The 12955-nt window shown below is 42.4% G+C and overlaps 1 protein-coding gene across 1 annotated transcript; it reads right to left on the bottom strand.

The window, feature by feature from the left end:
* Positions 1–6941: 6941 nt before the first annotated feature.
* On the bottom strand, positions 6942–10767 carry LOC121976681 (RHOMBOID-like protein 12, mitochondrial). Its single transcript, XM_042528955.1, has 8 exons — positions 10256–10767; positions 9849–9969; positions 9593–9712; positions 8626–8736; positions 8448–8486; positions 7894–7998; positions 7778–7819; positions 6942–7254 (listed from the first exon to the last, which is right to left on the bottom strand). Exons 1-8 carry the CDS (start codon positions 10606–10608, stop codon positions 7168–7170), a joined length of 978 nt encoding a protein of 325 aa, XP_042384889.1. The 5' UTR covers positions 10609–10767; the 3' UTR covers positions 6942–7167.
* Positions 10768–12955: the final 2188 nt, after the last annotated feature.

The raw sequence follows: 12955 nt of genomic DNA on the forward strand, positions 1-12955 counted from the left end.
GCCGACCTACAAGCGGCTCGGCACGTGGGAGCGGATAAAGTCCTCATTCACTCGGATTCCCAGCTCGCTGCCCAGCAACTATTCGGGGCCTTTGAAATAAGTAGCTCACGGTTGAGGCTCTATGCAGAGGCTTTTGAAAAGCTGAAGGCTAGCTTCCAAGAAGTGGTGATACAGAAGATCCCCCAATCGGAGAATCAAGCGGCGGATGAGCTAGCAAAGCTGGCCAGTTCATTAACGCTGATCGAGCAAATTTCACTGGTGGCCCACATCGACCGTATGGAGGGAATCATCTTACCGAATGACTAGAGGATGGCCCTAACAGAGTTCTTGCGTTCGGGAACTATACATGCCGATCCGGAGGATGCTCGCTTGATAAAAAAGAGAGCCCGTTGGTTCACACTGATCGACGACTAACTCTTTAAGAAGGCCTTCGCCCGACCCCTACTCAAATGCGGCGGACCGGAAGACGTCGATTACATCCTGAAGGAGGTACACCAAGACTCTTGCGAGGGTCATCCGGGCAGCCGCGCGTTGGCTCGAAAAATACTTATGGCTGGATACTTCTGGTCGACCCTCCAGGAGGATGCCGTTCGAACGGTGGCAACTTGTCTATCTTGCCAGAAGTACCACAACATGCCGCACCGATCAACCGAAGAAATGAAAGCGTCCACGGTATCGAGCCTGTTCGACTAATGGGGCATGGATATCGTGGGGTCTTTCCCTATGGCAACCGGTCAGCGCAAGTTTCTGTTGGTGGTGGTGGACTACTTCTCAAAATGGGTAGAGGCCGAGCCACTTGCAAGAATCACCGAGTGGATGGTTAACAAATTTATTTGGTATAACATTGTCTGCCGGTTCAGGATCCCACGTCGACTCGTGTCTGACAATGGGAGGCAGTTCGTCGATCGAGAGCTCAAAGAATGGTGTGAAGGTTATGACATCCAATAATCCTTCACATCGGTGGCCTACCCCCAAGGCAATGGGCAAGCGGAAGTTACTAATTAGGAGATCCTCAAGGTCTTGCGCGCTCGGCTCGACCACGTGGGAGGCAACTTGGTCGACGATCTCCCAAGCGTGCTATGGTCTCTCCGCACGACTCCGAAAAAGGCGACTGGCGTAACCCCGTTTTAGTTGATATACGGTGGAGAAGCGGTTGTCCCCGTAAAGGTCAGGGTAGAGTCCGATCGGGTGCAACACTACGAAGAAGGGAACACCGAACGGAGGTTAATGGAGCTCGACCTAGTGGACGAAGCAAGGGCAAAAGCCACCACTCGGATAACGGCTTACCAGTAGTGTATGAAGCAGAATTACAATCGACGAGTAATCTCAAGGTCCTTCTAGGTCAGCAACCTCATATGGAAGAAAGTGAAGTCGGTCGGTGACGTCGCCAAGCTCGAGGCACCATGGGCGAGACCGTTCAAGGTCGTGCGGAAGCTTCGTTCGGACGCTTACTATTTGGAGGACGAAGGAGGGAGGCAGCTCAAGAGACCCTGGAGCGCGAACCATCTTCAACCCCACAGGGCTGGATGAGAGGTGCGCAAGTGAATCTTGCATTTCGTAGTTGTTGTGTGTTTACTGAGTGTAGGGCAAAGTTTAAATAAAAAAGTTTCAAGTGCATCTCTATCAACGGTCGAGCGGCGACCCTAAACCTGGGTGCGAGTATATATCAATCGTCGAGCGACGATGTTAAACGCGTGTCTACTCCAAACCGTTGAGCGGCAACGTTAAACGCGTGTCTCCATCAACGATCGAACGACGACCTTAAACTTTTGTCTCCATCAACGATCGAGCGGCGACCTTAAACCCTTGTCCCCATCAACGGTCGAGTGGCGACCTTAAACGCGTGTCTCCATCAACGGTCGACCGACGACCTTAAATGCAAGTCTCCGACAAATCGTCGAGCGGCGACGCTAAACTCGAGTCTTCACCAAATCGTTGAGCGGCGACGTTAAACACGATCCTACTTCGAATCGTCGAGCGGCGACGTTAAACCCGAGGCTTCATCAAATAACCAAGTAGCAACAATGGACCCGAGTCGACATGGGTTGTCGAATGGTTGGTTGTGGATAAGGGTTGCCTAAGCTCCCGAATTTGCAGATGAACTGCCCGTTCGGTAAAGTGTGCTAAAATACTTAAGCTTCGCAACTTGGAAAGAAAGGCGAATAGAGTAGACATGCACACAAGCTACTGCCGATCGAAAAAACTACAAGATTGCAATGCCAAGGAGAGAAGACCGGACAACAAACCGAAAAAAGGAAAAGCTTGGTCGAACGGCCTGACAAACATTAATACTTTAAAAAGGTTTACAAAAAGGGGAAATTACAAAAAAAAAACGAGCCCTCAGCCTCACTCTAAGTAATCTAGCACATCATCTGGCAGAGCGGCGGTCAACTTGTCCCGGCTTATGACCTTACTAGTCATAACAGTCGGCAGGTGGCCCCCTTCGCCAAGCTGACCGATCGCCCCTTCAATAGCCAAGTCAAACAGTCGAAGGGCACGATTGGTGAACCTGTCGCAGAACGCGTCCGAACGGATGTAGGTCTGCTTCATGGTTTCAAACCTACTCCTTTCAGCGTCTTGGTAGATCTGCAGCGCTGCGCAGGAGCCCTCCAGCTCGTCCTTGGCGGCGGCTAACGCAGCATCCTTGGAGGCAATCTAGTCACGGAAGGACTTTTCTTCAACCGAGCGGCTGCTCCGCTCGGCAACCAAGAAGTCTTCAAGCTCCTTCAGCTTTTGGGAGAGATTTCGGGCCTCTTTGTTCTTCAGTTTGAGGTCGTCAATGGCTCGTTGCTTCCTGGCAGTGGCCGACTCGATCTTCTTGTCTAAGGTGGTGACCTACTTGTTGAGCCGGGCCAGCATCACCTCTTGATCTGCAGATTTTTCTGCTCGGCCTCCAGAAGCTTATTGCTCTTCGTCAGGTCGACCCTCAGTTTCTCGACCTCAGAGAGCGATGGCCCTTGGGAGGAGGAGGCGCCGCTCGAGACCTTGAGTTTCTTGAACTCGTCCTCCAAGAATACGAGCCTGTGGCACATAGTCAGACTCTCCACCCAGTACTGCAAAAGAGAAAAATGTTGTAGTTGAACGGAGGTAAGTCATGAGTTTACATTAACAAACTTACCCCGGTGGCTATTTGGGTGTGACTGTTGGTCATGGCGCCAGAAGGTAGCATCATCGCACGAGCCCGAGCATCCTCTCAGACTTCGACAAGCAGTCCTTGGATGAGGATATGGTGCTCAGGGATCTGGGACTGGACGCTCGGCTCACTATAGTCCTCCATTGGTAGATGGAGGATCGTCGTAACAGATCATCGGTCGCTCGGGGCCGAGTGGGATGAGGCCTCCCGACCGGAAGCCGGTGAGATGCCAGACCGTTTGACTGCCACATGCTTTGGTGGTGGTGGCTGGAAGGCCACGGGCAATGCCGCCACGGCCCCTTCTGGTAGCTCGATCAGGGAGGGCGTCCGATCGGACGATGATGCCTCCAAAGTTGCTGGGAGTGGGGTCGGAGTCAAAGTTTCGACCCTCTCAACCGGTTACGCGCCCGAGGTAGTGGAGCGCGAAGACGACTCTACTCGGCGCCTCTTGCGCCTGGTCAGTGGCACGTCGGAGGAGGCAGAGCCTGAGGGTTCCTCGACAGGGATGATGGGGTGCCGCTCCGTATGAGGCTGTGAGCTCAGGGTGGCCCCTCCGCTCAGTGCATGGCTGGCTGCGCCTTCGTCCACTTCCACGAGCGTCTCCTCGCTCAGTCCGAGCGGATCTTTGTGAGAGCCGACCGGCTGCACACCTCGGCTCGCCAATTCCTCGACAGTCGTCGCCTCGATCATGATGTCTGAGAGTTTCACCTTGCCAGCCATCCGCGCACGCATCATGATTTCGATTGTGGGATAAAAGGAAAAATCAGTTAGCATTAAAGGAATATGTAAAGTAGTATCTTACCTAGGCTAGTCGGCAGCAGGGTGCGGATCGGACTTAGGCCGAAGATGTAGAGGACACCCTCAAGTAGCAACTTGTGGAATACTTCTGACCAGCCAGCATTGCTGTAGCATCCAAATAGTCTGAGCGGCTCTTGTAACTCTTCAGTAGGGGCTGAGGAGCCACTTCGAGCTGCCACTGAGTCGAGAATTCCGGCCGCTCGGGAAGACGTAGGAAAAAGAAATACTCTCTCCAATGTTTATTGGAGGTTGACATTTTATCAAAGAACACTAAGCCAACCCTAGACTGGAAAAGGAAGGTCCCCGGCTCGGACAGCTTTTGGTAGTAAAAATAGTGGAAGATTCGAGGGACAAGAGGGATGTCGTGCAGCCGGAATAAGACGACTATGCCGCACAGAAGGCGGAAGGAGTTCGGTACGAGTTGAGGGAGGGAGATGTTGAAGTATTTGCAGACTACGATGATGAAGGGATGGATAGGGAACCACAGACCGACCGAGAAATGATCCCTAAACAGACAGATGCATCCAAGCAGCGAGGTATTTGGGTGATCGGATGAGGAAGGTAAAATAATTCGTGGTCATACGGGATTTCGAAGGCATTCCTAAGGCCCTCCGCGTCACCCTCGTCAAACCTAGACTCCATGGTGGTATACCACGGTCCGAGGACGGGGGTCGACGGCTGCGAAGAGCTGGCTATCGCTAAGACAAATTCAAAATGGAGGAAAGGCGATCGAAGCGGATCACCGGACCAGCGAAAAATAGAAGGACCGAAAGAAAAGGGTCACCAGAAGATCATCGGACCAGCAAAAAATAGAAGGACCGAAAGAAAAGGGTCATCGAAAGATCACCGAACCAGCGAGAAACAGAAGGACCGAAAGAGAAGGTGACGGGAGGAGAGCTTATTGGAAAAAAGGAGAGAGGAAGGATCACCGGAGGACAACACACACAGAATCACTGGAGAGCACAGGGCGCAGGAGCACAAAGGTCGGAAACACGACAGCAAAAGCATGGAAAAGGCAGCGACGCATCGGGCTCATATACCCCAGGCTCGGCCGACCGGAGCCGTCCGATCTAGGTCGCGGAAACCTAGGACTAGATCTTGCCGTTGAATTCAAACCGCCAAACGTAATAATCAATGGCTGTCATGTTAAGCGTGCGGCGGCTGTAGGCGTGACACGTGGCGTGCTATCATGAGTCGGCAATTAAGACAGACATGGGAATATGTTCTGTCTTAATGAGAGGGGATTTGCACGCTTCCTAAGAAATCGTGGTGACGTCGTCTTAGCCCACACTTCCCTGAGATGGCCCGAAGGAAAAGTTCTACAAGTACAAGTCTTTGTCCGTCTGATCGGATCGAGGGAGCGTGCTTATGATCGAGCGGTGAGCTTCAGAAGGCCGATCAACGAGGATCGGGTCCATCCTGATCGGAGTCCATACAGGGATGGAGGCCGATCGGGAGGAAATCTGCGCACATGATGGTCTAGTCAGTCGGACTACAGCCTCCTTCGACTAGACTTGAAGGGGAGGCTTATGATGCGGTGATAAGGAGAGGCCTCGCCCCGCTGCCACGATGGAGGTCAATGAAGGTCAGAGTCAAGACGATCGACGGACGAAGGATCTTCGCCAGTCGGGTGGGACATAGCCCGACCAGGGGTTAAACACTGACCCACCATCTCCGACATAAAGTAATCAAATCGACGCTCAAGGGACGCGTAGAAGCTGAGTTGAGCGTCTCTTTCGCTCGGCGGACGACGGACAACATGGACCAAGGCTGATCAGCCGAGCAGTTCTACCTCTCGACGCGACAGTGGGTTTTCGGCCGAGCGACCATCTCGCTCGGCCCAGCAAAGGACAACACTTGGACAGGGGACTTTCAGCCGAGCGGCCATTCTGTTCGGCCGAACAACAGACGCAGCAGGATATCCTTCGACATCCTTTTGGGAGTTAGTGTCGTCGACGGGCGGCATGGTCAGACAGAGGATCGTACGGCAGAAGCTTCCACTATCACCTCAGAGATATGCTCAACCCGTTAAGGTACTGTGTCAGAGACATTTTACTGACATATCTTTTCAGGGAGAGCGTGCCCACTTTAAGAAGCATGCACGCACACTATGGGAGCCCTATATAAAGGGGGGTTCAGGCATCGATGGAGATATGTTTTTCTCGCAATTTTTACTGTGCGTTATAGTTCTTTGCTTATTGCCTCACCGGAACTGACTTGAGCGTCGGAGGACCATCGCCGGGACCTCTTCCCTGGCTCGACACTAACGCTACTTGTGTTGCAGGCGGGAGCGAAGTCCATCGGAGGTCAGCAAGAGCGCCACGTCTCTAGCATCCATCTTCTCGACTTCCGGACAGGATTATTCTTAAATACTAATTTGACCTAATATATTAAAAGCAATGATTTTTTGAAAATAAATGTTTTTGAATAAAATCGATTAATGGACCAAATAACCTCGGCTTGACATGAAACTAATTTTTGTGTTTATCTATCTCTCCTGATTATATCCATATCCTCAAATATCAATTTGATCTAATATATTAAAAGTAAATAATTTTTTAAACATAAATTTAATTTTTCAAACATATATGTTAAAAAAAATTATTATTCTCAATATATTAAATTAAATTTATAGTTAAGGACATGAATATAATTATGAGAGATATTTCATCCCTCAACTAATTTTACTTAAAATTAACTTTAATTTTAAAAGAAAAGGCAAAAAGTAAATTAACCAACTAATTTACTCAAAATTATGATGTTCCAACATGTAATATCGATTTAATTGATAAAAAAATTAATCAACCAATAGGAATAATAGAAAAATGGATATATAATTTAATAATTTTAAAACTACCTGCGCAATTTAATAATTTCAAAAATTTAACTACACTGTTAGATAAAAAACCGTACACTCTTCAAAGAATATTGCTTAGTTCATCAAAGAAAGTATATTTTGAATAAACAAAGTGAAATGGACAAACCATACATATTTTAAACTTAGACAAAATAACCAAATAAAAAGTATTTTTATTCTAGTCCTCCATTCTATTCCCTGAGAATTCCTTGCATAAACAATATCAGATGTGTTCTTGCTATTTAATCTCATGAAAACAAATGGATGAGCATTATAGTTACTGGCAGTGTCATGCACTACCTATACGCATGCATCAGGATTTTTTAAAATGCATAAAAACTGAAAACAAGAGAGAGGATTTTGAAGGGCATTCTCCTGATCAAATCCAGCGCTTAATTCTAGCAAATACCAACGCAGCCACCACGGCACCCCCCAAATGAGCAGCGCCTGAAATGTGTTCCTCTCCCTGCGAATTGACAAAACAAGGAAATAATACATGGTAAATGGCCTAAAAAATGAGGTGGAGGTCAATGGGTAGTTGTCTCTTAATTGAACTTGAAAGAATGTTCTACTCAATATTATACTTGAGCTTAGCTGGTTGACGATTATATATATATATATATATACAATTCAAAGAGAAGAAATTCGCAGTTATATATGAATGGAAAAAGGAACTAATGCGTCTTCCCAGATTAATAGAAGGAAATTAATGATAAAGAACATTCATGGAGTGTTTAAGTCCATTGCTCATGCTTCTTTAAATGATTGTTTAATTCTGCATAAAATACTTTATGCAATACAACTACCACTTCTATTTGAGAATCATATCTATTTTATTGTTCTATATGTTTTGAGTCAGCTCAATTTACTAATATGCCTTGTCAACGTGAAAGAGGACCTTCAAAGCCTCTGGAATTCATATGGCGGTTTAATTCATAGGTTCGATTCTACATGCTATGTCTAATATATTATTCTCACTTTTCACATACCTTCTTGATCCTCCATAGGTCGCTTCCAATCAAGAATGCTCCCTGTGATCACACATCATTAGGCCTTTTTTTTGCAATGAACATTCGTATCATGAAAGCAAATAGTATGGACTTACCAACAGTGCTGCAGGAACAGGTATAATGAGATTTACATAATAAATATTTTTAGGGAAGAGAAACACATGAAGAAGAATTATAGCATTTACAGCAGCACTTGCACCCTGCATGACAAAGAAAGACAAATTTGAGAGGAAAAAACTGAGATATTAGTTGCTTGTATTAAAATGAAATTAACAGTTTAAAAATTTGCTTGCAACACTTATACTAAGTGATGATATAGTTATGCAACGGGAAACACACAGATATAGCAATTTCCACTATATAGCTGCACCTGGACAACTAGGGAATAAATGTCATGAATAACTGAATATTTTTGTAGTTTATTGACAACTTCTCCTATTTCTTTCTATTCAATGATGAAAAATCCAAGAATTTTTCCATTATTTTGGTTAAGATGAAGCTTCTAGCTATGATGGAAGGGTTTTACAACACTAGTTCAGAAAATGGTAGGCACCCATAGGTGCATAAAAACACTGAAGATATACATCCAGCATTAAGCTAAATGTATATGCAACATATTTTGTATGTTTTGACTAGAGTTGACACATACCAGTCCTGGAATTCTTGATTCATCCCATCCTCGATAACCCTGAATGTATCAACACAAAAACTTTTACAAGGTTATTGATTTAATAAGAAGACTATAAGGTAAAAACAAATGAAATCAACGGAAGCATCTGAGGTCATGTTGGTATATATGAGTCATAATAGCAGCAATGCATGTTTACCTTCGAAGATGGCACCATGAATGCCTTGTGTGCTAAGTAAAAAACTGATCCACCTAATGCACCTCCTAAGTATAACTTCAGCAAAAATTCAGGACCAAATAGGCTGACAATCTGTTCAGTAGACATTAGTGCATCAGTGCTTAGTAGATATTACAATAGAGTTGCAATATACCAGTCAAAAAGACCTAAAAAATACAAAACTAGCCAGTAACAAAAAACTTACTTTTACAGTTGAATTAAAATACACGACATTTTATCTTCCAAAATCCATCAGAAAAATATGAGCAAACATAAAGTTTATTGGTGGGCTTAATCTAATGGCTATTGTTATCAACGCAAAAGCCTAAAATCATCTGCACAAAAGATGTGTTATCTTCCCTGTATTCTCAAGCAACCTTACTTGTAAGTTTGTTTTATACAAGTGGGGTAACCTTTCCAAAAATCACATTCTATCTTTTATAGATTTATGGTTTGAATGTCAACAATTCTGGTTATCCAAATCAATGAACCCTAGCCATTTCAAACTTTCATCAATGAAAACAAATTTTTTGCTATGTTCTCACAAATTGATGATTTCAATTTTCACTTCAAGAGATCTGCATTAGGAGACAAACTAGTAATGAAGTAAATTCTTGTAGGCAATGCTAGAGAAAAGTACTTTGAATTGATCAAGAATTTTGAGCAAGTTATGAAACTAAAGTTAGACTCTAAATTCCAAGTGTAAGTATATATATTATACTTATCCATCAAAATCTTCACCAAGCATAGAATTAATATTTTGATATTGAATGAAGAAAAAAAAAAATCAATCATCAACAAAAGATTAGAAAGAACATTCAAATAAGTTTCAGTTTGGTTTAATCATTAAATAAATGCTTAAGGAACATTATTAACACAATTAAACAACATCATTGAGAAACCAGAAAAATCTTAACATGAATATAGCCTTTGTGCATTAAGGACTTACACTTGGGCCAAAGAAGTAAAGACCAATCATATTAGTCAGGAGGTGGTGGAAATCAGAATGACTGAATGCACTAGTAATCAACGTGTGCAAGCGACCGCTTTTGAAGTTATCAAGAGAAATCTGCTCAATGAATGTAAGAGTGAAAAGATCAAATTTCCATTTCATTCACAGAAAGAATGAAAGCACTACCACAAATGTGAGCTGCAAATGTGTGAATAGAAAAACAGCAACCCTCATGAATAAGCAAAGTAGATACCATAAAATGCTTCCCCATGAATGAAGGATCAACAATCCTCCATAACAAAAAAACAGCAACATTAGCTCCAAGAAGGCCATAAACAACTTCGTCTCCATGGCCAACAGGCATAAATCTTTTCCTGTTATTTTAAAAAGCACAATTTTTTTTTCAGAAAAAATTGCGGAAGCTTGTTCAAAAGGAAAACTCAGATATCTTGAACACATTGACAGCACAAACTCAATGACATTTCGAATCATTCAAGCAGCGTAACTGTTAGGAAAGGAATTATTTTGCTTGATCTGCTCGACTTCTGATTTTGACAGTGACAAACTTGATTCTCAAAGGGGAGCAGCGTCATTGACGAATTAGAACAAAAAGATACCGATCAAAATTTCACTATTCAGGCGAAGAATGACATAGCTTACCAGAGAAACTGCTGCGGCAAGGAGAGGAGACGCTTGGGATCAAACCCGGACCGCCTCTGGAAGGAGATCTTGAGCGCACAGGCACCCTCTACGACGAGACCCTTGAGGCCAACGAGAGTCGACGCACAGAAAGGGACCGCCTTCGGTGGCTGCGAGAAAAGACGGAGGCCGCCAGGGGCGAAGGCGGAAGCGATCGGCGGGTCGGCGTCGGGACGCGGCGAACGCGGGAAAGGAGAAGCTCGGTAGGAGTGAGGAATGGAGCAGCCATGGAAAGGGGAGGAGGCAATGGGGGATGAGTTGCATCGCTTGGAGAAGCAGAGCGCGAGAAACTTGCCGAAATGATTCCTCCGCATCTGCCTAGTTTCAGGTTTCACTCCTCGGAATCGGAGAAGCCTCCGTAAGTCGCCCTAGTATTCCGATGCACACTGCGCCTGGCCTCGACGGCGATCGCCGGGCGCGCCAGCTACTTCTTGGTTTGGTTCGTAGGGCACCGTTCTAACTCGGCCGTGTTGTTAAATCCTAGTCTCGGTAGGTGTTTCGTTGGACGGAAAAGTAAAGGGAGATGAAAAGAGTGTTCACTTGGAAGGATTATTCTGACTTTCTTTACATGACAATTAGTTCTCTTTTAAAAGAGAAAATAATAATAATAATAATAATAATAATAATAATAAATAATGTGTTCTAAATGGATACTTGGACCATAGACATGTTAGAGATACCCACTTAAATTCAACTACTGCTGCTGCTAATAATAATAATAATAATATATAAGTTATAAGTGATAGATTTATCATAATAGGGTAGTGATCCATTTTTGATGAACATATGTCTTTGAAAAAAAATACTTATTTGATTCCTTAATCATTTGACTGTCGAATATAGACGGCCTTCGTGATTTATCTTCTATCACATAATTTAATGGACAATGAGTAACACAAAATGACCATAATCACTTATTATTATAATTGTCATTTTATGTTACTATTTTATTAAGAATATGAACCTTTTACTAACTAACTTTCCATGCTCAAAATTAAATTACATTAATGTCATTTTTACTTTTCACATCGAAAATAATTTCAAAGTTTACTAGGAATGATCACAGATACATCAATCAGATATTTAGAATTTAATGCTATGTTTACTCTAAAGTATGGATGAGAAAGGGAAAGAAATTTATAGTGAAAAATTATCCCCGAAGGAAGAAAAGAGAAATGATGAAGAAATTCCTTTCTTTACATATTTGTTTATCTTGATAGAGGAAGGTGGATACATGCAATGTAATTTTGTAAATAAAAAATAATACATGCGTCATTTTTTTATGTACATGATGTAATTTTATGAGTTAAAAAGGGTATATGTGTCATTTTTTGGTATATGGTGTAATTTTGTGAATGAAAAGGGGTACATGTATCATGTTTTTCCCATTGGTTGCTTTCCGTCCGATTTTAAGATGATCGATTTTGACTCCAAAATTATCCGTTGATGAATTGCATTTCTCTTCTATCTGAAAATTTTAATAAAGTAAACGACGAAAACTTTTCCACTGCGAAAATTTTTCCTTAGTTTTGATTTTCGCTCTCCCAAGTAAACTGACCATAAAACTCAGCTACTGTGTATTATTAAAAAAAAATTTCATTAATCAACCAGGGATCTATAGTTCCAGACTCAGCTGTGGCTATAGTTCGAGACTTAGCTGCTATGTATTATTAGAAATTTTTCTCATTAATCAATCAGGGATTTAGAGTTCGACTCAGCTATGACGTATTATTAAGATTTTTTTTATTAATCAATTAGGAATCTAGAGTATCTTTAGTCTCATATCTTAGAATGGACAATATTAGGAGCAGAGAAACTTTTATAAATACATACAACATTAGAAAACATATTTTTCTTAATTTTTTAACTAAGACAAATTATAATATTAAATTAATTTTTTATAAGGGGAATCACTTGTGCACGATTACTAAACTCTATTATACTACCATCTATATATAAATAAGTTTTATATTTTTTTTATCAATGCTAATTAGTTCTTGTTTATCTTTTTTTCTGTCTTTCTAGATTAATTTACTTATTTAAATAAAAGCAAAAATCAAAACACATCTCTCTATATATTTTATTTTAAGAATCAGAATTACCCTTTTTATTTTTTATTTTAACCAAAAGAACGTGTCATCCCCCACCACCCCCTATTCATGTTCATGTCATAGTAGTTACAAAATTATAATTATTATAATATAAATCTTAAATGAGCAGATTGAATTCACGTTACAGTAACTATAAAATCATAACTACTATAATATGGATTTGACCTGCTCACCTAATATTCACATTGTAGCAGTTATAATTTAATAGTTGCTACAACATGAATGGTAAGTGACTAGAGTTGAATCATTGTAGTTGCTACAATGTGAATATTTTTAAATACGTTAAGCATATATTATAGTATTTATGAAATCGTAATTACTAAAATATGTGCAACAATTATAAAATCGTAGCTCCTATAACATGCTTGGAATCCACATTACAGTAACTACGAAACCGCAACTGCTATAATATGGATTCGACCTGCTCACCTAATATTCACGTTGTAGCAGTCATAATTTCATAGTTGCTACAACGTGAATGGTAAGTGAATAGAGTTGAATCATTGTAGTTGTTACAATGTGAATATTTTTAAATACGTTAAGCATACAT

The sequence above is a fragment of the Zingiber officinale genome, chromosome 4B (assembly GCF_018446385.1).
Source record: "Zingiber officinale cultivar Zhangliang chromosome 4B, Zo_v1.1, whole genome shotgun sequence".
Lineage (NCBI taxonomy): Eukaryota > Viridiplantae > Streptophyta > Magnoliopsida > Zingiberales > Zingiberaceae > Zingiber > Zingiber officinale.